Genomic DNA, 26,091 nt, shown 5'->3' on the forward strand with positions numbered 1-26,091 from the left:
TGTTAAAACGATTAACAGTCACATCATGAAATACAGTTGACCAATCATATTATAAATGGTCCAAAGCGTCTAACATGCACAAGGCAATCCCATTAACATCAGTCTGTACTTACGTCTAATACTAAGGAAGCCAGTGTTTTCCTGTGTTCTACCGCCCCAAAAGTTGGCAGTGCAAACAATTTCATCTTTCTCTTCATATCCAGTTGGAACAAAGGTCACAGAGGACACTGTTTCCCAGACGCCTCCACCCATGTGACTGTGGCTGATAGTGTCTCGGGCTGTTGGGACGCTCCAGGTGATTTGGGGAGGGTGAGAGGAGCAAGTGTGGTTGACTGAGCATTTGACGGCGATGCGTGTCTTGGGCTCGATGTCTTCAGGGAGGGATGACATCACAGGTTTGTCGGGAGATGCTTTATAATAAAAAACACAAAGACATTATATTAGTTTTGGAATGTGATGCATGAAATAGAGTTGTTCTAAAGGTTGTTGTTAAGTTTTCAGAAGTATGCTAACCTAAATGATTAGTTATATTTCCTCACCTTGCATAATAATGGACACACAGCTGTTGTTGAAGCTGTATTTTTTGCTTCCTTTGTCTGCCCGGAAGCAGAATGGCCCGTTGTCATGAGTTTGCACATTATCCATCTCCACAGTACAGTTATGTTCATCTGGGTTTCCGAGGAGTCTTGTGTGGCCTTTGAAGTTGTTTAAGACATCGACTGGATCCGTGTGAAACATGTAGCCACCTCCTTCAGTGACCCAAACAACCCGAAGACGAGTGACATATTCCTCCATCTTGAAACTACACGGTATTACCACACATGAATGAGGCAGTGCAGTGATCTTGGGTATCACATCTGCCACATACTGGAAATGAGCTAAAATGATATATATTATAATGGATTAATAAATATTACAGAACTGAAGGTATTGTTGCTTATTATCAAAAGGCCTATGAGTACAGGACAATAATATAAATAAGAAAATATGGTGCCAGGGGGAAAACCACATACTTTCATTCAGGATCTGGACTGGTTTCTTATACTCTGTGAGAGAATCAGTAGAAAACAATAAGTAACAATAAGGTTTCTGAGGCGGTTGTATTTATGGTTTTGGCGCAAATGAATTGTCATGTCAATGTCAATTTTAATTATATAGCACTATTAAGCACAACATAGGTTGATCAGTGTGCTGCACAATGAAAAAAATATGATAAAACAGAGAAAAAGACATAACAGACGATAGCGAATACTGACAAAAAAAACTAATTATCATAAATAATATGCTAAACCAAAGAAAAACAGATAGCGATGATGCAGATCTAATCCTGAAGGGTAGAGCATTCCACTGTTTGGTGGCAGCTACTAAGAAAGCACGGTCAGCCCTGCAGATTAGCTTCGACTTTGGGATACAACAATCTCTGGGTGGATGACCGGAGAGACAAGACTAGACATTATTGAAAATTATTTAAGTTTTACTCTCATTGAAATTAAGAAAAATTTAAGACAGCCCAGCTTTCACATCAGACAGGCAAGTAATTTGTGCTTCATTTTAAATCAATTTCATACAATGTTATTATGTTTGATGTTTTGAAAATACATAAACTTTGAAGAAGCATTTTCTTATTTCAATTGTTACTGACCACACAATATTTCGCAGCAGTCACAGGTTTTATTGTGTAAGTAATTCAATAATATTTACATACCATCAATGAGAACTGTAGAGGTGACATCATAAAATGCGTAGGTGCGCCATCGAACATTTTCAGGGTCAATCTATGCATATATTTTCTCTCCATGGTGGGACTGTTCCAGTCTGGTAATCAGCAGACTGCATTCACCCGATTCTCTATATAAATCAGTTTTACCTTTGAATTTATCAATGACATCGTTTGCATACAAAGGATCGTAAACTAAAGGATAACCTTTAGAGACCCACTGATACCACACAACTCTACTTGGGTCATTGGGTGGGTATGATGTGTAGCTGAAAGAACATGGTATGACCAGACAGGAACATCTGAGATCGTGAATTTCCTTTGGGATTCTCACTTCCCATCCCACAGCATCATACAGTAGAACACCTGTGGGACAAATGTTTAAGAGCATCAATGGCTGTGTGGTAGATTAATGAAACTTATAAAAATATACAGTATATTTTCTTTATTGTTTTCAAACAATATATTTTCTGCTTTCAATCACAAAAGTACTTCATAGAAATGCATTATCTGCTGTATAGTGATTTGACTAGCACATGTTTTCCATGCAAACCTACTTTAAATTACGTGTTGTTTTTGTGTGTGTTTTTCTAGGTTTTTAGAGATGGACTTGTTCTATCATATCGCTTCATACATAGAGAGGGTGAGGCCCACTTTAAACACTTTACAATGGCATAAATGCACAATGTTTCTTTCTGTTATTATAGGCTATGAATTAATGGATTAGAAACATCCATGGACTCATCATGGGTGAAAAAGTTGATATCCCTTTTTACACAGCTCTATTTTTGACATCGGCGTGTCAGATGTTCCATTTCGTCCATTGCTAGTTATCACTGTCAATCAATAGAAATGATTCGCCGCATAATTTATTAGATACACTTGCAATATTTTTTTCACTTGCATTTGTCATTCCTGAAACAGTATACGTGGACGTTTTGCCCCTAGACAAACAAAACTTGTAACTGTAGTAGTAAGTATGTAAAGACACTGAGCAGGTACTTCCCTTATAGCACAAATGGCCGAGCTCACTCACGTGAAAACTTCTGATATAATCAGCTCTGATTTGCCAGTACTTTCAACAGAGATGCCTGTGATTGGCTACAATACTCAATGCTGCAGAAACACGTTGTAAATAGAAACATTTGGTTTTATCATTTAAAACTAGAGCGTGCACACAAAAACACACAAGAGAGTTTGAAAGCAATTTATTTCGACCCAGACAGCAGATGACTCAGAGCCGGATCAATTTTCAAACCAGCAAATCCACGTTACAACCACTGTAACACGGATCCAGCCCGGGCACGGATTCAATGGGCGGGAACTACAGTCACAGAGTGGATCCGGTCACGTCCGTGGAAATGAATTTTTTTCTGGAGTTCAGAACTGAAAACATCAAGATGGTCGATGCAGACACATATTGCTTGCTGTTATCCTCAAAAACCTCATCAAGGTATGTCACACTGTGCTATCAAACTGTTCTACTAATAAAATAATTTCTTATTAAACTGTGTACTTGACAACCTAATGGTTTTGTGTTTTTATTGATCCTTAGATCTATGTCAGACTTTAATATTGGTGAACACTAAGGCCTATGTTATCAGAGGACTTGCTAACATGAAGAAAACGTCCAGAGGTCTGTAATTATACACAATTAACACATTTTTACTTAATTGACGTTACTTAATTTACACTTTAGTCATTTTAACTGTTTTTATTAATTTTTATCATTTAAGATTGCTGTATTGTAATGTAGACTAACCATGTTCCACACAACAATGTTCCGTACAGGTGATGTTTTAGCACAGATTGCTGAATAAATATTTCCAGTTTGTACATAAACTATATATTTGTGTCATCCTTATGTCACCCCGATCTAGACAGAGACCCATCCGCTGTTTGTTTCAGTAAGATTTGAGTAAGTGTGCCAGGTGCACCCATAATGGATGGTGGCCAAGTTATACTTCAAGACTGCAGCTTGGGAGGGAAGACGACTAGAGCAGCAAAAACTTACATTTCTATTTAATTTATGTTTCCCACTGTACTACAGATTTTATGAAATGAATATTATGTTATCACAAATTGTTAAATACATTACTTTTTATTGAATAAATGCTTTGAAATTAGAATTTTTAAACATTGATTGCGGGCGATGACCACTTAGCGCCACCCTTACCTGAGACAGACAGCAAAGATCTCTTACGTTATGAAGTTTTCACATTGGTTGATCTTTGTTTTTTATTAATCAGTGCAACTTGTTTGCCCTTCTTGTCTTCAGAAAGATATGGAAATGGTGAGTGGTTAGAGTATTATTTGAGGGTTTTCTGTGGAGCTAATGTTAATTAATTGATGAGAGCTTGAGAGATGGAAAAAAAAGCTATATTTTATATGGCATCACATATTAATCTGGTATCTGATATCTGATCTTATGGCTGTTTGAGAGCGAGAAAAAAAGTATTATTATTATTATTACTACAACTACTACTACTTATATGTGGTATTTGACTGCTTTAAGTAAAGTAGCATCAGAAAAATGGCAAGATATGAGACTTATAATACATTATAGCTATGATAAATATAATCCATTGTAAAAGTGGATGCAGTGTGTCCATTGTGTTACAAATCATCATACTCTTAAAAGCTATAAACACAAATAAGTAAATATTATAATATATTACAACTGTCTTTGAATATTTATAAGATGATACAACATATTATATTTTTTTTAATATAATGCATTATGCATTCATTATAATGCCTTAAGAATACCCATATAATGTATTATAAATACAGGCTTCATAGAAAGTGTTACCAGATATTCTTTATCAAAGTTAAGACTCTGCCAAGTCCCCCTAAATTTGCTCAGTCAAACACACCCCCACATGTCTGCTTCACTATGTGGAAATATTTGCGTAATACCACCCAAATGTTCACGCAAAGAAAGAAGATGTGGTTTCAGTTACCACAGTGAGTGTTGAAGCAGCCATTTTAGGGAGATGCTGTGTGTTAGGGTGAGAGCAAAAGCACTTTATTTGGCCTCCCAAAAGGAATCTTTATAATTACTTACAACAGAACAGCAACATATTTTATGGACAACCCTCTCCTGAACCTAGTAGGAGATCATTCTGACTTTGCTATCAATCTGGCGCTTCTGAATCAGCTACTGTAAGTATTTTTTGTTATAAGTTTAAGTATTTGCACAATTGAATGTTCAAATGCAGAGTTTTGTGCATGTTTGTGTGTGTGTGAGAGAGAGAGAGAAAGGGTCACACAGTAGAATCAGCTGTCTTAAATGTCTGTGGCTAGTGTACTGCAAACACATACAGTACAAGCTTCATCACTGTGTAGCGCCCTTCTCCCTTCGATTTAAGTGGGAGGGGCCCTGGGTAAGTTTATTTTTAGATCTCTCTAAGTAGCCTCTGAATATTATTAATTTTATTTCAATAAACCCTTATCTTTTCAATTAGTGTGCTTAATAATAGACTACAATAACCACAGAGTCAGAAATAAAATATAAACTTTTAGTAGTTTACTCAAATAAAAAAATTTAAAAAATCAAATAGCAATTGGAGATAAAATAAAAGTTAACCCTTTAAAGTTTTACAACAAAAGGATCTTTCCTCCTTCAAACTCAAATCAACAATTTACAAATACAACACTGTATTAATATTCCGTATCACTCTGGTTATTTATATAACAGATAAACTAATAAGATGGACAGTAAACACAAAATGCCACCAATATCACCAATGTGTTGATTAGTATACTCAAGTTCAACGAGTCTTTGTTGTCTCTACACAACGGTTACGGCTCACAAAACATTCCCTAACAGTAATCAAAAACACCCGGGTGTCAATTCAAATATACAAATTTAAATAAAATAAATACCCTGATACAGGCCTGATACGATGCTGGGGTTCGTTGAGGCACAAAACAGGTTGCCGCTTCACTCAATGAGTAAACAAAATAACTGTCTTACCGATCGTTAGAGCCCGGCTTTCATGACGCACACACTTTCCAGCACGAGGGGAATTGCGGTCCAAACAACTGACGGCAGATCAGTGAACTCGTCCAACGCTGCCAGAGGAACCACTGAGAATCCCTGGTATCTCAGGGCGCTATCTGGGATGTCTTCTTTGGATTCGGTAAGAGAGACGATTCACGGTAGTTTTCCACTCACGCGACCTCGCGTCTCTCACGTGTGATAAGCGCTGTTTCTTGAGAATAGCGCTACTCAGTCATTTGACAATCAAAGGGGAAATTACTATCCCCACACGTTCAAACAACATTTTACCAACTTTAAATCAGTTCTCGTATGGACAACTGTCCTAAAATGGTATCTTTTATCAAACTAGTTCTCAGACATGAACGATCTTCCAGCCATCACCTCTTCTTCCCGGACGTCACTCCCCCAACATATAACCAATCCCAGCTCTTAACAGTGGCAAGTACTTTTAACTCAACACATAATCATACATTTTCCTTCCTTTTCAATGAAAATAATATTATACAAGGAAACCAATACACATACAATACATGTATATAAATAAAATATTAGAAAATAATATTAAGGAAATATTACTAAACCAAATGAATACCCAAACTATATGAATAAATTTCAACCGGGCTTCAACTGTGTCTTTCACGCAACTCTGTTCCTCTTTCGGGCTTGAGCTGATGGTAAAACTAAGGACAATGATGTTTTTATTTAATTTTTTATTTTACATTAAAGCATGTCAATATATTCTAAAACACTAAATACACAAAATAATGATCTTTTAAAAAGCATCAAATGACCTCTTTAAATGTCTATTATTTTACATTTAAACTGTAACAGGTTTCCTACCAATCATGTCTTTTTCTCTTTTTTTGTTTAAAATATCGTGTAATTAAGACCAGCTCTGTTCAGTTAAGGATAGCTACTTCTTTCTCCATTTCCAATAAGTAACAATGATATTTATTTTTTGGTCCATATTGTTAGATATATTTATTTTTAATGTATTTATTTATTTTTGCATAAACATAACTTTGTGTGGTGCTCACATGCTACTTTTGGCCTTCATAAACAATTGTTTTTAAATAAACAAATGGAAGGAGGCACATTGTATCTCTAAACTCAGTTTTTGTAAACTTTTGGTTGTCACATCCTACAACCACCAAATCGTAATCAACAATTTATTCAAATATTATTAATAAAACGAATATTAATTATATAAATATACTAATATACTAATATTAATGAAAATAAGCTATCATTAAAAATGTTATTTATTGCACGATTAAGGTTCTTTGTAGCACTTTCAAATCATTGTTCTTTATGGAAGCCTATAAAAAGGGTTCTATTTAGCACAAAAAGGGTTCTGCTATTGTTACAAGCTGAAGAAACATTTTCTGGTACTGTTTTTAAGAGTGTACAGTGTTATTATGTTAAATCAAAATTATGTTGGCTAAGAATTCCTTGGCTGATCTCACATAAATACAGAATTGTTTTACCAACCAACTTCATCAAGGCTCTAAAAATGCATGTGCTTAAATTTAGCCACAGATTTAGTAGTCTGCTAGTCTACAGTGACATTTTTTTAAATACTGTATACCCTTGTCAGCTGCCTTTATTACATGAAGAAGTGAGGAAAACATGCTATACCTTGTAAAAGCAGATGAAGTAGCAGAGGTCCCATCATGTTCCCAGGTTGGCCCTGAGGTGAAATCAAAAACAACTGTTGTTTTACATGTAAAGAGACATTGTCTGGTGCACATCCTAAATGGTTCTTTTCAATTTTTGAATGCTATCAATAAAATTTTGACCACAGAATCAAGAAAACAGGATGGTAAAATTTATAGAAAGTAAAATCTTAAGTAATTTGTTTTATCCTACGTTATCCAAAAATCTATTTTAAAATGATACATCAATTGTAATATATTCTTATCCTTTTTATACATACCTTATTGGCAGTCTGACTTGCAAATAAGTCAACTGGATGAAACCTCTACTGCAAAATGTGAAAAAGGGGAAAATAAAAGTGAGAAAAATATTAAGAAGTGTGACATCTATAGACTCAGAGTCATAGAAAATAGAGAAGGGGTTTGTTGGTGTTTTTTTTATTTTTATCTGGGGCTGAGGTGTTAGAATTGCTGAAAAAAAGTTACTCATGACAGAAGCTATACATATTACAAGAAAGGCCTTTGACAATGGCATGTTATAAAGCCTTGTTTCCTGACACTGCACAACATCATTTCAACATTGAATATGCATTGAATACAACAAGAAGTGAAAAGTTATGCTCTTTTATGGTCCACCCAACTGCCTCAATGAAGGCATCCAGTGGTGGATGAAGTTTTGCCTAGGGCTGGGTGAAAAATCGATATATATTGAAATCGCAGTAAAACTGTCAATAACAATTATAAACTTTGGACATTTTTACTCTTTATGAATGAATCTAACAGTAAACAGCATAAATAAAGGTGACAACCAGTCAGTGCATGCTGCTAACAAGTCTGCATGTTGTGTCTGTGTAAATGAATACCACAGTTTCATCTGACATACGATGGAAGATGGACGGAAACAAAAGTCTTTAAACAGAACGTGTGAAATTTGACTGCGTCAATGTGCAGTGTTTATATATAAAGAAGATGGGGCCAAAAGACTTAAAACGGAATTTGAAATCTAACTATTTTAACAAGCAGGCCAATAATTTGATTTTGCCTGCACTATATAAAGTTTGAATGCACTATATAAAATAACAATATGTCAATAATAGGCATGCTAATAAGCAACTAGTTATTAGTGAGAATTGGACCCTATACTAAAGTGTTACTTATATATATATTGTGACGGGGTGAAGAAGCACACGACACGAGGATCAAGATAAGTACCCAAAAGGGTGGATTTTATTGAGGTGGTGTTGGGGAAAATAGCCAACGTAAGGGGGTTCCGGCGCTCAGTGCTCAGCCTTCTCTTCCTCCTTTGGTGCGCAGTGCTGTGTGGGTCCGTGAGGTCCGTGTCTTTAGCAGGCTGGCGGTCACACGCTGCTGTCTGGAGGGGAAACACAGAGAATGGTTAGATGAGTCTTTTGGAGACATCTCTCACCTCTGTGTTTGACGACGCTGCTTATAAAGCCTGCTTCTGATGGGCTGCGGGTGTGACCGCTCAGCCTGTAATGTGCAGGTGTGTCTGCTCTGTTTCCAGGGCAACGCTGATTAGAGCTCAGGCCATATATTAATTAGAATGGTGTGGAAAAGTTCATTTCAGTAATTCAGCTCAAATTGTCAAACTTGTTATTGAATAAATTCAATGCACACAGTCTGAAGTAGTTTAAGTCTTTGGTTCGTTAAATTGTGATGATTGTGGCTCACATTTACCAAAAACCCACCAGTTCACTATCTCAACAAATTAGAATACTTCATAAGACCAATAAAACAAAAACATTTTTAGTGAATTGTTGGCCTTCTGTTTGTTGATTTACTGTACATGTCAATGTCAATGTCACCTTTATTTATATAGCGCTTTAAACAAAATACATTGCGTCAAAGCAACTGAACAACATTCATTAGGAAAACAGTGTCAATAATGCAAAAATGATAGTTAAAGGCAGTTCATCATTGGATTCAGTTATGTCATCTCTGTTCAGTTAAATAGTGTCTGTGCATTTATTTGCAATCAAGTCAACGATGTCGCTGTAGATGAAGTGTCCCCAACTAAGCAAGCCAGAGGCGACAGCGGCAAGGAACCGAAACTCCATCGGTGACAGAATGGAGAAAAAAACCTTGGGAGAAACCAGGCTCAGTTGGGGGGCCAGTTCTCCTCTGACCAGACGAAACCATTAGTTCAATTCCAGACTGCAGCAAAGTCAGATTGTGCAGAAGAATTATCTGTTTCCTGTGGTCTTGTCCTGGTGCTCCTCTGAGACAAGGTCTTCACAGGGCATCTGTATCTGGGGCTCTAGTTGTCCTGGTCTCCGCTGTCTTTCATGGATGTAGAGGTCCTTTCTAGGTGCTGATCCACCATCTGGTCTGGATACGTACTGGATCCGGGTGACTGCAGTGACCCTCTGATCTGGACACAGAGTGGATCTGGTGGCCACGGTGACCTCGGAACAAGAGAGAAACAGACAAATATTAGCGTAGATGCCATTCTTCTAATGATGTAGCAAGTACATAGGTTGTTATGGGAAGTGTTTCTGGTTCCGGTTTACCTAATTAATGCAGCCTAAAAATCCTTTAACGGATTTGGATAATAAAAGCATATTCGTTTGTTATGTGTATGCCAGGTTAAAGAGATGGGTCTTTAATCTAGATTTAAACTGCAAGAGTGTGTCTGCCTCCCGAACAATGTTAGGTAGGTTATTCCAGAGTTTGGGCGCCAAATAGGAAATGGATCTGCCGCCTGCAGTTGATTTTGATATTCTAGGTATTATCAAATTGCCTGAGTTTTGAGAACGTAGCGGACGTAGAGGGTTATAATGTAAAAGGAGCTCATTCAAATACTGAGGTGCTAAACCATTCAGGGCTTTATAAGTAATAAGCAATATTTTAAAATCTATGCGATGCTTGATAGGGAGCCAGTGCAGTGTTGACAGGACCGGGCTAATATGGTCATACTTCCTGGTTCTAGTAAGAACTCTTGCTGCTGCATTTTGGACTAGCTGTAGTTTGTTTACTAAGCGTGCAGAACAACCACCCAATAAAGCATTACAATAATCTAACCTTGAGGTCATAAATGCGTGGATTAACATTTCTGCATTTGACATTGAGAGCATAGGCCGTAATTTAGATATATTTTTGAGATGGAAAAATGCAGTTTTACAAATGCTAGAAACGTGGCTTTCTAAGGAAAGATTGCGATCAAGTAGCACACCTAGGTTCCTAACTGATGATGAAGAATTGACAGAGCAACCATCAAGTCTTAGACAGTGTTCTAGGTTATTACGAGTTTTTAGGCCCTATAATTAACACCTCTGTTTTTTTCAGAATTTAGCAGTAAGAAATTACTCGTCATCCAGTTTTTTATATCGACTATGCAATCCATTAGTTTTTCAAATTGGTGTGTTTCACTGGGCTGCGAAGAAATATAGAGCTGAGTATCATCAGCATAACAGTGAAAGCTAACACCATGTTTCCTGATGATATCTCCCAAGGGTAACATATAAAGCGTGAAGAGTAGCAGCCCTAGTACTGAGCCTTGAGGTACTCCATACTGCACTTGTGATCGATAGGATACATCTTCATTCACTGCTACGAACTGATGGCGGTCATATAAGTACGATTTAAACCATGCTAATGCACTTCCACTGATGCCAACAAAGTATTCAAGTCTATGCAAAAGAATGTTGTGGTCAATTGTGTCAAACGCAGCACTAAGATCCAATAAAACTAATAGAGAGATACACCCACGATCAGATGATAAGAGCAGATCATTTGTAACTCTAAGAAGAGCAGTCTCAGTACTATGATACGGTCTAAATCCTGACTGGAAATCCTCACATATACCATTTTTCTCTAAGAAGGAATATAATTGTGTGGATACCACCTTTTCTAGTATCTTGGACAGAAAAGGGAGATTCGAGATTGGTCTATAATTAACTAGTTCTTTGGGGTCAAGTTGTGGTTTTTTGATGAGAGGCTTAATAACAGCCAGTTTGAAGGTTTTGGGGACATGTCCTAATGACAATGAGGAATTAATAATAGTCAGAAGAGGATCTATGACTTCTGGAAGCACCTCTTTCAGGAGCTTAGATGGTATAGGGTCTAACATACATGTTGTTGGTTTAGATGATTTAACAAGTTTATACAATTCTTCCTCTCCTATGGTAGAGAATGAGTGGAACTGACATTGCACCCCAAATCATCACAGACTGTAGAAACTTAACACTGGACTTCAAGAATCTTGGGCTATGAGCTTCTCCACCCTTCCTCCAGACTCCAGGACCTTGGTTTTCAAATGAAATGCAAAACTTGCTCTCATCTGAAAAGAGGACTTTGGACCACTGGGCACCAGTCCAGTTCTTCTTCTCCTTAGCCCAGGTAAGACGCCTCTGACATTGTCTGTGGTTCAGGAGTGGCTTAACAAGAGGAATATGACAACTGTAGCCAAATTCCTTAACACTTCTGTATGATGTGTAACTCTTAATGCCTTGACCCAAGCCTCAGTCCATTCCTTGTGAAGTTCACTCAAATTCTTGAATAAATTTTGCTTGACAATCCTCATAAGGCTGTGGTTCTCTCGGTTGGTTGTGCATCTTTTTCTTCTACACTTTTACATTCTACTCAACTTTCTGTTAACATGCTTGAATACAGCACTCTGTGAACAGCCAGCTTCTTTGGCAATTAATTGTTGTTGCTTACCCTCCTTTTGAATGGTGTCAATGATTGTCTTCAGGACATCTGTCAGATCAGCAGTCATCCCCATAATTGTGTAGCCTAGTGAACCAAACTGAAAGACCATTCTGTATATGTATGTATGTATGTGTGTGTGTGTGTGTGTCTGTGTGTGTGTGTGTTGTATTTTGATGCGAGTTCCACCCCCAGGATGAAAAATATTTCCTGTCTTCCTTGTCTTGTCAAGCTTCCAAAAATATTACACCAACACACTTGTTTTATGACAGCTCAGTCAAATATAGTATTTCATGACAACACAACCATTTGTGACGGACAAAAGAGAACACACAAGGAATTTGTCTTGGTGTCAGGAGCTTCCACATCGATACACGTACCACACACTTTAGTAGTATATAGTACAGTATAACAATATAATATAGTATAATATGACTTAACCTGCACTACATATTTTTGTCTAATCAAATGTGTTGGTTTAGAATGAGCATGTCCACCCACTGATAATTTATGCAAATAAATCAAGGTATAAGAATGGATTGAATGTTCTTATCTGTTTTTATTGTTATGCTTATGGTTATGTTCTCACACAAAAATTATGGAAAACATTGATAAAAAGCAGCGAAGAGCAGAGACAACAACATCTATGTAAAATCAACGCAAGTCAACAACAAACTCAATACAAGCATCTTGACGGAGTAAGAAAAGCAGACTGGCTATTTGGAAAATATATATATCATCTTCTGTATGTATGCATTTAGAGCATAAAAAAAAACTGTGACAAACTTCATCATCATTAGACGTTTCATTGAGTCCATCAATGTTGGTGTATTCAGCATCAGAATCATAACCATTAATATATTTGTAAAAATAAAAAGGATACAGAGGTCAGCCAATAACATATTTTATAACAGCATTTGAAATCATATAATCAGAATAAGTTTTTGACTGTTTAATAATGGGATACTCACGGAGTAGGATTTAGGTTCACTGTTGTGCATAGTAAAATATAATAAAAAAAATTTTAAACAAATTCACATACATTTCTGTAATCATTATGGCAACTGTTATGGTAAAGAATCTTTGAAGTGGCACAAGAATTTTTATTACAACGGTTCAAAAACTAAAATGTAATGGTCTTATTTTGCAGTGTAACAAATGGGTTTCAAATGCATCTGTACCTCTTTGGTGAGGACATATGAGGTTTAGAAAAATGTTGTTGCCATACAATGTATTGGTTTTGTAAAAAATAAAAATAAATAAGTAGAAGATTTTAACTAATAACACTTTAACCTAAACACAACCTACTTAAGACTCCAGAAACATTTGTGATGTTGTAAGTATTACAAAGTCTTTGTGTTGATGATAAATATCCCATCTGAATGTAAAAAGTCAATTACAAATAAAATGTTTGCTGGTTGATTTTCATGAGTGTTACTGTTTTGATCAATAAAGTAAAAAAAAAAAAACCCAGTAACTTACCTATAATAGTTATTGTATATTATAGGTAACTTACTTATACAATAATGGCATCTACTTTGTCTTTTTTTGCACCACCAAGAATCACCTGCAGCACATAATGGGATGCTCTTGAATGAATCATCACTTTTAATGAATTCGTGTCACGGTTGGTAGAACAGTTGTCTCATTTTGATCTTATGTGGGTAGGGTAATGTGTGTGTCTCATTATCACTGATTGTTTCATGTGGGCATGTCCACCAGTTGTTCCATTAGCTGCAGCTGCCACTCATTTCCGGCTCCCTATTTATTGTCCTGTCTTTCATCGTGTTTTTTTTTTTTATCAGCCTTGATCGTTTTCTGTTTCATTCAAGGCGGATCACTTCACTTCTGCACTCACCGTGGGTTCTCCACCTCCTCAACTTACCTCAGGATTGCCCATCTCAGTCCCTGCGTCACGCTCTCCTGCTGTCTGGTTTAGGAACCTGATCCCTGGCCACGAGAGATCTGTCCTTATTCATCGTGTGGCTTTCTGTTTATTCTCGGTTCTGTTGTGAACTTGGTACATTAAATCTTCATTGCACTTGCGTATGACAGTTCTGCAAGAGTGATTGGAGAGCGGATGATTTGAGCTTTTGAATCGTGCTCCCGGTACTTTGTCATACACTGATTGGTCTGTGCAGCGCCAGTGCATCTCGTTTCATTGTACAGTGGACCATGTTGGGGTAGTTACTCAAAATGTAACCAGTTACTTCTGTAAATTGTAATGAGATTACTTTTACTAGTTACTATTTTTTTTTTAAATAACTTCATTACTTTACTTTTTTTAGGGACCTACTGTATAAAATCTGTTTAATTTTTCCAAATTCCGTTTTCAGTTAAAAATTTTCTGGATTCCATTTTTTTAAATACATTTTCACAGCTATTTATTAAAAGTAATTTTTTTTTTTACATGTTTAGGGCCCTATGAAATGTCTCTTTTTTTTTTCTTCACCATATTTTTTCTTTTTTTTAGCATGTGTAATTATTTAAATGAATAATTATAACTTCATTTATTCAAGTTTTCTTAAAATAGCCTTATGAAATGTTTGTTTTTTCCCCTCAGAAATTCTGTTGTGTATTTAAATTTTTCTGGTTATCAAATGAAGCCACAAAACATTCATTTAGATTTTCTTTTAAATATTGAAAATTAAGCAAACTTTATTTTTTGGTAAACAAAGGGGATTTACTATTAAAAATAAAACATGGAAAAAATGTTAAGAAGGAGATGCTTTAAAGAGTGAGAAATTTCCCAGTAACCGCTGTAAACAAAGCAGGGCTGAGCTCACAAACGCTGCTGTATCAGGCATATAACATGCAAGTCTTACTTCAGAAATACAGTGATATAAAAACATCTGTGCCTCGTTTTGATATTTAAACATATAAATGTAAGGAATTATTATTATTATTAAACGTCCAGTACGTGCTCATGTTTATTCAACAAAGCCTTTTGGAAAATCATTTAGTTTTAAAATCGTGGCGAGGCTGAGCTTCCAGAGCCTCGTCACGTCTCAGCTGAGCTTCCAGAGCCTCGTTTCATCACAGCTAATCATCCAGAGTCTTATCTCAACCTGTCTGTTGCACCCAGCAATGTTATCTCAGCCTGTTGTGTTGCGGTCAAGGAGACTGTTACTGTGGTGGAACCTCCAGAGGGAACTGCTGCAGAACCTTCGGAGGTGTCAGTAGTTTCCATCCAGGAACTCTTGTCCTGTCCTGTCAAGGCCACAAGAACATCCATAAACTCACTGCCTGTCCTGGCACGGCTACAGTGGCCATCCACCAGCCCACCGCCTGTCCTGTCAAGGCCACGGAGGCCACCCATGAACTCTCTGGCTGCCCTGTCATGGCTAGGGAGGCCGTTTGGGAACTCTCTAACCACCTTCTAATGACCACAGATGCCGTCATTAATCTGTTTATGTTCTCCGTTTCAGTCGTACCTGACCAGACTTGCTCTCCTGTGCCATCGACTCCACTATGGTGGTTCTCTGCTCCACCCTGGTGGGCTGCTGGCCCAGCTGCTCGGCTGTGGTGGTCCTCTGCTCCGCCCTGGTGGGCTTCTGGACAAGCTGCTCAGCTGTGGTTGTCCTCTGCTCCACCCTGGTGGGCTATGTCACAATCATCATCTAGAGTGCCCATGAACTCCAGTAGAGGGCACTCCACTCGGGACTCTTGTATTTCCATTCCCAACTCCATTTCCCATAATCCCGTGCGTAGGGCTAATCACCACCAGGTGTTCCCCATTACCGCTCCCAAATATATACTGTGTTTGGAATCTCAGTGATTGCGAAGTCTTGTTTAGCCCCATCTAGCATTTCTGAGCGTTTCTCTAGTGTTTGTGCTCTCCGTATCTGATTTTGTATTGTGTATACAGCCTTTGATTCTCTGCTGCCTGCCCCAACCTCTGTACTGTTACTGATTCTGGATATCCCTTTACATACTCGATGCAGTAATTGGATTACTGCCTGTTTGATCATTCTATATTAAACTACTGCAATTGGATTCCAAACATCTCTGATTCCATGTCACACTAATGTGAGTTATTTTTAGAAAATAGATGTTTCTGTTGTTTCCTGCCTGTTTATTTCACATTTTGATGCAACAACAGATTAAATACATGTTAATATTTTATTTAGACCATTGGTGTCCCTTTGTTCCCTTTCAGTCGGTCACGTTCGACGTTACAAATGGGATCTCGCCCGAGAGCCCAATTACCTTCGAGTGGTACAAAACGAGCCAATGGTACACAAAGTACCTTGGTCTGTGGGATTTGCATCGCGAGCGCCGCCCCGCAGAGCGGGTATATAAGGAGAAACGTGAGCAACTCGCATTCAAGCTTTCGCTTCGGAGCCGAGCACATCGCTTGCTTCAATCACCGGAGTGTTACAAGCAAGAGCTGGTGTTGGTGTGACGGGGTGATTCAGCGGTTCGTCTGGGTTTCCTGCGACAGATCCCGCATTCCCCTTGAGCGATTCAACACCTCTGAAAGAGCAATTTCCTTTCACAAAAGAGATACGGGCCGATTTGGGTCATTTCGCCCTTGTGTTTCTGCTTGCGGTCGATAAATCGCTCCTCGTGACGGTCACGATCACTGTGTCACGTGTCTGGGCTTCCAGCACGCTGAGACTGCGTTTGCGGATGGCTCATGTATAGAGTCCCCTCTGCCACACTCCGTTCTAGATATTCTTCTCGTAAGAGGGCTACTTCGGTTGGTGGCCAGGGTGATCTGAGGGCTACCGTGTGGGCTTCCCCGACGAGCCAACCTCCTCAGGCCACACACCCCTCACATACGCCGCAGCCTGTCGAGTTTCCGGATGAGTTTTCCTGGACCCTCTCAGGCTCCTGACATCTCATTCGGGCCTCGCGAAGAGGACTGTATGTCGATCGCCGCATCACAAGGCGGGCTTGAGTTCTCTGGAGATGAGGATTTGGCTGCGTTGCCTCCCTCGGGAGTGCCAGCATTGTCCGAGTCCGATCCCGAGCTGACGGCCGTGCTTTCCCGGGCAGCGGAGAGCATTGGGCTTGAGTGGAACCCTCCATCCTGTCCTGAGCGCTCGAGGCTGGATGATTGGTTCCTGGGGGCTGCTCATGCGGATCGCCAGCACCCCCTTCTGGTTCCTTTCTTCCCGGAAGTGCACCAGGAGGTAACCAGTTCATGGAAGGCACCTTTAACTGCCCGAAACCGTTCTGGTACTTCCTCCGCCTTCACTGACCTCGATGGCGGGCCGGCCAAGGGGTATGCTGGGATTCCCCCGGTGGAGCGTTCTGTTGCGATGCAATTGTGTCCACAGAGCGCCTCCGCTTGGCGTGGTGGTCCCAAGCTGCCCTCCAAGGCCTGTAAGTTCTCATCCATGCTTGTGGCCAAGGCTTACAGAGCTGCGGGCCAGGCCACTTCTGCCCTGCATGCCCTGGCCTCACTTCAGGTCTATCAGTCCAAACTGCTCTGGCAGCTGCACGAGGGCAGTGCTGACCCAGGGGTTTTGCAGGAGGCGTGCACTGCTACTGACCTCGCTCTACGGGCGACGAAGGTCACTGCGCGTTCCTTGGGTCAGGTGATGTCCACTTTGGTGGTCCAGGAGCGCCACCTATGGCTGAACCTGGCAGACATGAGGGAGCCTGACCGGGCTCAGCTCCTCAACTCCCCGGTCTCCCAGGATGGCCTCTTCGATGACACAGTAGAGAGCTTTGCCCAGCAGTTCTCTGTCGCCCAGAAGCAGTCCGAGGCTATCAGACACATCCTGCCCTGGTGGCCCTCTGCTGCCTCCACCCTGGAGGTGGAGGGCTTTTACAGCCCTTACTTCATAGTACCCAAGAAGACAGGTGGGTTACGGCCAATTCTGTACTTGCGTGCCTTGAACCGAGCTCTGCACAGACTCCCGTTCAAGGTGCTAATGCCCAAACGCATTTTCGAATGCATTCGTCCGATGGATTGGTTTGCAGCGATTGACCTGAAGGATGCGGACTTTCATGTCTCCATTCTTCCTCGACACAGACCGTTTCTTCGGTTTGCTTTCAAGGGGCAGGCATATCAGTACAAGGTTCTCCCATTCGGGTTGGCCCTGTCTCCCCGCATCTTTATGAAGGTCGCGGAGGGAGCCCTGGCTCCTCTCAGGGAACAAGGTGTCCGTATCCTCAACTACCTCGATGACTGGCTGATCCTAGCTCACTTTCGAGAGCGGTTATGTGAGCACAGGGATTTGGTACTCAGACACCTCGCCCGACTGGGTCTTCAGGTCAACTGGGAAAAGAGCAAGCTCTCCCCTGTGCAGAGGATCTCTTTTCTCGGTATGGAAATAGACTCGGTCGCCATGTTCACGCGGCTTACGAACGAGCGCGCGCAGTCACTGCTAAATTGCCTGAGACAATTCGAGGGCAAGAGAGCGTTCCACTGAAATTGTTTCAGAGGCTCCTGGGGCATATGGCGTCCGCAGCGGCGGTCATACCGCTCAGGTTACTCCATATGAGACCGCTTTAGCACTGGCTTCACGACCGAGTCCCGAGATGGGCATGGCAACAGGGCACGCTCCGAGTGACCATCACTCCGGCCTGCCACCAAAACTTCACCCCGTGGTTGGACCCCTCGTTTCTACGGGCCAGCGTGCCCCTAGAACTGGTGTCCAGACATGTTGTTGTGTCAACAGATGCCTCTGCCACGGGCTGGGGTGCCATGTGCAACGGGCATGCTGCGTAGGGCTCCTGGACAGGACCCCGACTTCAGTGGCATGTCAATTGCCTCGAGTTGCTAGCAGTACGTCTTGCTCTGCACCGCTTCAGGGCCCTGCTGAAGGACAAGCACGTTCTGGTCCGCACGGACAACACTGCGACCGTAGCGTACATCAACCGTCAGGGTGGTCTACGCTCCCGCCACATGTCGCAACTCGCTCGCCATCTCCTCTTGTGGAGTCACAAGCATCTGAGGTCACTTCGTGCCATTCACATTCCGGGCAGGGCCAATCGTGCAACCGACAAGCTCTCACGGCAGCAGTCTCGCCCCGGTGAATGGAGACTCCACCCCCAGTCAGTTCAGCTGATTTGGGAGCACTTCGGAGACGCTCAGGTAGACCTGTTTGCCTCTCCAGAAAATTCCCACTGCCAGTTGTTTTACTCCCTGACCGAGGGCACCCCGGCATGGACGCCCTGGCACACAGCTGGCCGCTGGGCCTGCGCAAGTATATGTTTCCCCCAGTGAGCCTTCTTGCACAGATGTTGTGCAAGATCAGGGAGGACGAAGAGCAGGTCCTCATGGTTGCCTCTTCGTCACTTGGTGGAACCTCTTCGTCACTTGGTGTTCTTCACGGTGTGAGGACCCCTGGAAATGTCTGATTGGGTCAGTGCTTTCCTTTCTTCAGGAGGGGTTGGAACGAAGGCTGTCTCCTTTCACCCTCAAGGTCTATGTGGCCGCCATTTCGGCTCACCATGACCCTGTTGAAGGTAAGTCTTTGGGGGGGCACGATCTGATCATCAGGTTCCTGAGAGGAGCAAGGAGGCTCAATCCGCCTCGCCCTCAACAAGTCCCCTCTTGGGACCTCGCAGTGGTTCTATCAGCACTGCAGCTCCCTTCAAACCCTTGCTCTCAGTAGAGCTAAAGTTTTTATCTTTGAAAACTGTGATCCTGGCGGCTTTGGCTTCAGTGAAGAGGGTCGGGGAGGAGGCAGACCCAGCCCTGGCGCTGCTCTGTCCAGTACGTGCGCTCCGCACCTACGTGGACAGAACTCGGTGCCTTAGGACCTCAGACCAGCTCTTTGTCTGTTACGGAGGCCAGCAGAAGGGAAAGGCTGTCTCCAAGCAGAGGTTATCCCACTAGATAGTGGATGATATTGTCCTGGCTTATCAATTCAAGGCAAGCTTATTTATATAGCACATTTCGTACACCCCTTGATCCTAATGAGGTTTTTAGAAGTCAGGTGATTGTTTGGGGCGTGCCCCTGCTCCAAACTTTTGTTTATACCAATTAACTCCAATTCACAAGCTAGGACCACACCACAGACAACCTAAGTGTAACTTAAGGATAGAGGAGACAATAGCAAGTCAAACAGATCCTTTTATTAGGATGAATAGCACCAGTCTCAGAGTGAATCAAGGAGAAGCAGACACAGTTCTCAGGAATGCTGGAAGATGCCAAAGCAGAACACAGGTCCTTCAGAATGTGATGGTATCTCCGATGATGATGATGACTAGGCAGCGCAGGCTTGCATGGACAACTCGATCCGAGGGTCTGACGTGAAGTGGTGAATCCAGTGTTGGTGAATAGTGAAGACATATACTGCAACGGCGAACTTCCAGACGGAGACAAACCAGGAGACATGAAGAGCCGAAGAGACAGGAACACAACAGGTACATACATAAAACAACGATCTGACAAACACAAGACGCATGAAGTGAGTATAAGTAGACCGTGGTAATGACCAACACACGTCGCTGATTTCCCGGAGGATCATCAGCGACCACGCCCACACACACACACCCACACACACACCAACACACACACACACACACACATTCATTCATAAAATACACACCCACAGTGCAAGGGATCATCAATGAATTCCTCAACCGTGACAGTACCCCTCCCTCTAGGAGCGCCTCCCGGAGCTCCCAGAGGAACCTATCTGTTGATAGTAATCATCAATAAGGGACTGATCCAGAATGTCCCTAGCAGGAACCCAACTTCTCTCCTCCGGACCGTAACCCTCCCAGTCCACCAGATACTGAAGTCTTGAGTCCAGAATTCGATTTACCGAATAAGTGGGTTCCCCATCTACGAGTCGCGGCGGTGGGGGCACCGGGGCTGGCGGATTAATGGGTGAATAAAATACGGGTTTTAATTTGGAAACATGGAACACGGGATGAATTCTTCTGTAAGCAGGATGGAGTTTAAGGCGAACTGTCACCGGACTAATGATTTTGGTGACAGGAAATGGGCCAATGAATTTGGGAGCTAGCTTATTAGAAATGGAATGGAGTGGAATGTTGTTAGTAGAAAGCCACACTTTGGAACCGACAACATACACGGGAGGTCTTGAATGGTGGTGATCGGCCTTAACCTTGGTGCGCGCCCTTACTTGGAGCAGAGTCATCGTACTGGTCCTTGTACGACGACACCTCTGGACAAAAGCGTGGGCGGAGGGGACCACGACTTTGGATTCCAGACTAGGAAAAATAGGTGGCTGGTACCCTAAGCTACCCTCAAATGGAGATAGGCCAGTGGATGACACAGGTTGCGAGTTGTGGGCGTACTCCACCATTGAGAGTTGTTGACACCAAGAGGAAGGATTCTTGGCGGCAATACATCGCAACATTCTCTCCAAATCTTGGTTGGCTCTCTCGGTCTGCCCGTTGCTCTGGGGGTGGTAACCCGAAGATAAACTGACAGTGGCCCCCAGTAATTTACAAAATTTTTGCCAAAATTTGGAGACAACTTGGGATCCCCTGTCAGAGACCACATCCGTCGGGAGGCCATGTAACCGAAAGACGTGATCGATGACAGTCACCGCTGTTTCCTTGGCTGAAGGCAATTTGGGCAAGGGAATAAAACGAGTCGAACTTCGAGAACCGGTCCACTACGGTTAAAACAACCGTGTTGCCTTGGGATGGCGGGAGGGCGGTAACAAAATCTAGTGCTATGTGGGACCAGGGTCTCGAAGGGACAGACAGCGGTTGATGAAGCCCATCTGGGGGTCGATTGGAAGTCTTACCCATCGCACAGATCGAGCAGGCCAAAACAAAATCTCGAATGTCGCAAGCCATAGATGGCCACCAGAATCGTTACTTAACTAGAAATCTAGTAAGATTTACTCCTGGGTCGACCGTAACTATTGAATAACGTCAGACCATAATTCCTCCGGCACAAACAATCGGTTCGGTGGGCACCGGGACGGAGGCGTTACCCCTTCTAAGGCCGTCTTGACCTTCGATTCGACCTCCCATCGGAGTGTGGAGATGAATAGAGTCTCCGGTAAAATACACTCGGGAGTAGCCGAGCATTTGGATGGATCAAAAATACGAGATAACGAATCGAGTTTCATGTTTTTAGAACCCGGACAGTACGAAAGAGTAATGTCATTATGACCGAAAAAAGAGCCCACCGAGCCTGCCTGGAGTTGAGTCTTTTGGCAGATTGAATGTATTCTAAGTTCTTGTGATCAGTCCAGACGATAAAAGGTACCCCCGACCCTTCTAACCAATGTCACCATTCTTCCAATGCTAACTTGACTGCCAACAACTCCCTGTTACCAATGTCATAGTTATGTTTGGTAGGCGACAAACGATGAGAAAAGAACGCGCAAGGATGCATCTTGTCATCTGAAGAAGAGCGCTGAGAAAGCACTGTGCCTACCCCCATCTATGACGCATCGACTTCCACTACGAACTGACGTGACCGGTCAGGGGTCGTAAGAATGGGAGCCGAAACGAAGCAGCTCTTTAGGTTGGTGAATACAGCTTTGGCTGTTTCGGACCACCTGAACGTCGTTCTGGGGGAGGTCAAGGCAGTCAGAGGCATGGCTAGTTGGCTGTAATTATGAATAAAACGTCTGTAAAAATTGGCGAACCCCAGAAACCTCTGTAGGGCCTTATGGGAATCTGGACTTGGCCAATTCACCACAGCCTTAACTTTGACAGGATCCATACGGACTCCCTCAGAAGAAATGACGTAACCTAGGAAAGGGACAGACTGTGCATGAAAAGCGCATTTCTCCGCTTTGACAAAAAGCCCATTCTCTAACTACCTCTGAAGCACTCGTCTGACATGCTGAACGTGTTCCTGGAGAGGCGAAGAAAAAATCAATATGTCATCCAGGTAGACATAAATGAACTGATCGACCATGTCTCTCAGCACATCATTGGCGAGTGCCTGGAAAACCGCTGGGCTATTGGAGAGCCCGAAAGGCATAACCAAGTATTCAAAGTGCCCCCTAGGGGTGTTAAATGCGGTCTTCCATTCATTCCCCTTCCAGATGCGGACCAAATGATAAGCATTACGTAATTCCAGTTTTGTGAAGACCGATGCTCCCTGCAACCTCTCGAAGGCTGAAGACACCAACGGCAGACACTAAACAAGATGCATAACACTCAGTGCTCCAGGCAGAAACAGAGTTATGTCCCCAGTCCACCCTGGGATTATGCTTCACCAACCAGGGGTGGCCGAGGACAATGGGAACCTGAGGGGAGTCCATGAGGAGAAATGACAGTTCTTCAGAATGATTGCTGGATGTGATGAGTGTTATCAGACTGGTAGTGTGAGATACTGTGGGTAACTATTGACCATTGAGTGTGTTGACTGAGATTTTGTTAGTGAGAGGTATGGTGGGTATCTGAAGCTGTTGTGCCAATGACCAGTCCATAAAGTTACCTTCCGCCCCAGAGTCGAGAAGAGCTTGACTGTGTTGTGACCAAGTTGCCCACTGCAATCTCACCGGGAGGAGGGTGGAAGAGGCTTTCTGGATGGAGACCCCGCCTGACAGAAACCTCTTCTTCACTGCGGGGCCCGCTCATTTACTGAGCAATTATTGAGAAAATGTCCAGATCCGCCACAGTAGAGGCACAATCCTCGGGATCTCCTTCTCTCTCTCTCCTCCCGGGAGAGCCGGGCTCAACCCACATGCATGGACTCGTGATCGTCGACGGGACTGACCACATCACAAGCGTTGAGTGGGGAGATCCCAAAGCTCCTCTGTGTCGTACGAGTGTGTTGTTCCAACCGATGCAGGCGTGCGTCCACTCTTAAGGCCAGTTCGATCAGATCATTGAGTTTCTCTGGCAGGTCCAGGGTGTGAAACTCGATGGAATAGTCGGCGACGGATCTTTCTCCCTGGCGGATGTCTGAGAGCTGGCAAGCCGCCTCTCTGCCTGCGACTGCCCGGTCAAACACCCTTCTCATCTCCTCCGAGAGTGCCGCGAACGAGTGCCGCTGAGAAATAGTGCCGCACGTCCGGACAGCAGTGTAAGCACGAAAGCCACCTTCGAATCTTCAGTGCAAAATGTCTGGGGTTGGAGAGCAAAAACATTGAGCACTTAGTCAAAAAAGCTCTACAATAACTTGGCTCACCAGAATAACTCTCCGGAGTCGGCAGACGCGGCTCATATTGACGGACAGATGCGGGGGAAATCGGCGGTGGGTTGGGCGCAATGGGCTGTGTCACACCTGCGCTACCAAAGCCTGCATCACTCTTCCAGTTGCAGCGAGATTCTCCTCCTGCTGCTCCATACGGGCTGTGTTGTGTGCGAAATATTCAATGACATCAGATCCGCTTGCTGCCCCCTGCACGGTCAGATCGTTCTGTAACGTAAGGATAGAGGAGACAATAGCAAGTCAAACAGATCCTTTTATTAGGATGAATAGCACCAGTCTCAGAGTGAATCAAGGAGAAGCAGACACAGTTCTCAGGAATGCTGGAAGATGCCAAAGCAGAACACAGGTCCTTCAGAACGTGATGGTATCTCCGATGATGACGATGACTAGGCAGCGCAGGCTTGCATGGACAACTCGATCCGAGGGTCTGACGTGAAGTGGTGAATCTAGTGTTGGTTAATAGTGAAGACATATACTGCAACAGCGAACGGAGACACGAGGAGCCGAAGAGACAGGAACACAACAGGTACATCCATAAAACAACGATCTGACAAACACAAGACGCATGAGGTGAGTATAAGTAGACCGTGGTAATGACCAACACCTGTTGCTGAATTCCCGGAGGATCATCAGCTACCACGCCCACACACACACACACACACACACACACACATTCATTTATAAAATACACACCCACAGTGCAAGGGATCGTCAATGAATTCCTCAACCGTGACACTAAGATACTGAGGAAGAGTAGAAAGAGGACGAAGGGGTCAAGGGAATGGGATGAAGGGGTCGAGGGAATAGGATGATGTTCAGGTTGATCAGGGCATCTTGAATTGATGACTCAGAGAGAGTCAAAGTGGGGGTATGCCTGATCATATGGAGAGGATGCAGAGGCCGATTAGTTCAGGCGTTAGATGGTTAATGCAGGTTCTTATTTTCTTAAGCATTTAGAAGTAGGAATGTGTGAGAATGAAAGAAGCTGGGCAATCATAGCCAGTGGTCATTCGTAGGAATAGATCCCTTGCAAGGAGGTTTAAAATGCACGTGGGGATCTGAGGAAGGAATGAGCATAGGATGTTAAGTTGTAGATGGACGGCGGGTCGGTCGATGGGAAAGGAAGCTTTGAGACAGTTCCAGCTGGATAGGTATCCTGGAGATCATGCTTGGAGCAAGGCAATTAAGAATGGCTTCTTGGGAAGCCTGTTTGGTGTTTGGTCTGTGGTATGACCAGTGAGGAATGCATGTTTATTCCGGAGCCAAGTCTAACTTCTGAAATGGGAAATGAGACAAAGAGTCGCTTACGAGATTGAGCAGTCTTGGTATAGGAGTTGCTTGGAGAAGTAACTGTTGTTGATTAGCTTAAGTGGGCCTATGCATGAATTGCAGAACTGCCAAACATAATCGTCCCTTGTTTAAGGTTTCAACTTCTGCTGCATAGTCTGAGCAGTTGAGTATATTCAGACTATTTAAACCCCCAAAGGATGGCTGTTATGACTATGGGAGACATTTCATTATGCTGTGGAGACTGCTCTTGACTGGTGTTTGTAGGAATTGAATTGATGTTCAGAATCAACCTGGCAGCCCCCATATTAACTGCTGAAGTCTATTTAGGGTGTTGCATCAGTATACATTTGTATGCAGCCAGGATGAGAGATGTAGATATTATGTAACAAAATGTTGTTCCATTTGTTGCCTGATGCAAAAGTCCATTGCGTGTTTATCTAATGTGACTCTGTTGTAGGGGAAGGGATGGTTTCTGCTTTTGACAGAATGTCTGACGCGAAGGATTTACTCGAGGTATTATCTGGATGGCATTGTTAAGGTGGCCTAGAAGTCCTGGTAGCTGACGCTTAGTACATCTGCCTTGCTCAGGTGAAGTGTAAGACTTAGAGGTTTCTACTCTGATAATGGAAGGTAGAGTTCAGTGAAATGTAGATTAGTGTGGATATACTCATTATGGTGGTGCAGATGAAGG

The 26,091-nt window shown here is 42.6% G+C and overlaps 1 protein-coding gene across 3 annotated transcripts in view; it reads right to left on the reverse strand.

Moving 5' to 3' along the window:
- Positions 1-26,091, reverse strand: part of LOC132123470 (sialoadhesin-like) — a 92,785-nt gene that overhangs the window by 2,945 nt on the left and 63,749 nt on the right. Inside the window, exons 6-8 of one of the 3 annotated variants that reach the window (XM_059534096.1) lie at positions 1,014-1,046; positions 540-878; positions 114-410 (exon numbers count right to left, since the gene is read on the reverse strand). In XM_059534096.1, the coding sequence (XP_059390079.1) occupies positions 114-410; positions 540-878; positions 1,014-1,046 (669 nt within the window). Of the gene's footprint in view, positions 1-4; positions 411-539; positions 879-1,013; positions 1,047-26,091 lie in introns of those variants that run through there. The other 2 variants (XM_059534095.1, XM_059534097.1) reach the window with 2 other exon arrangements.

This window comes from Carassius carassius, chromosome 41, assembly GCF_963082965.1.
Source record: "Carassius carassius chromosome 41, fCarCar2.1, whole genome shotgun sequence".
Lineage (NCBI taxonomy): Eukaryota > Metazoa > Chordata > Actinopteri > Cypriniformes > Cyprinidae > Carassius > Carassius carassius.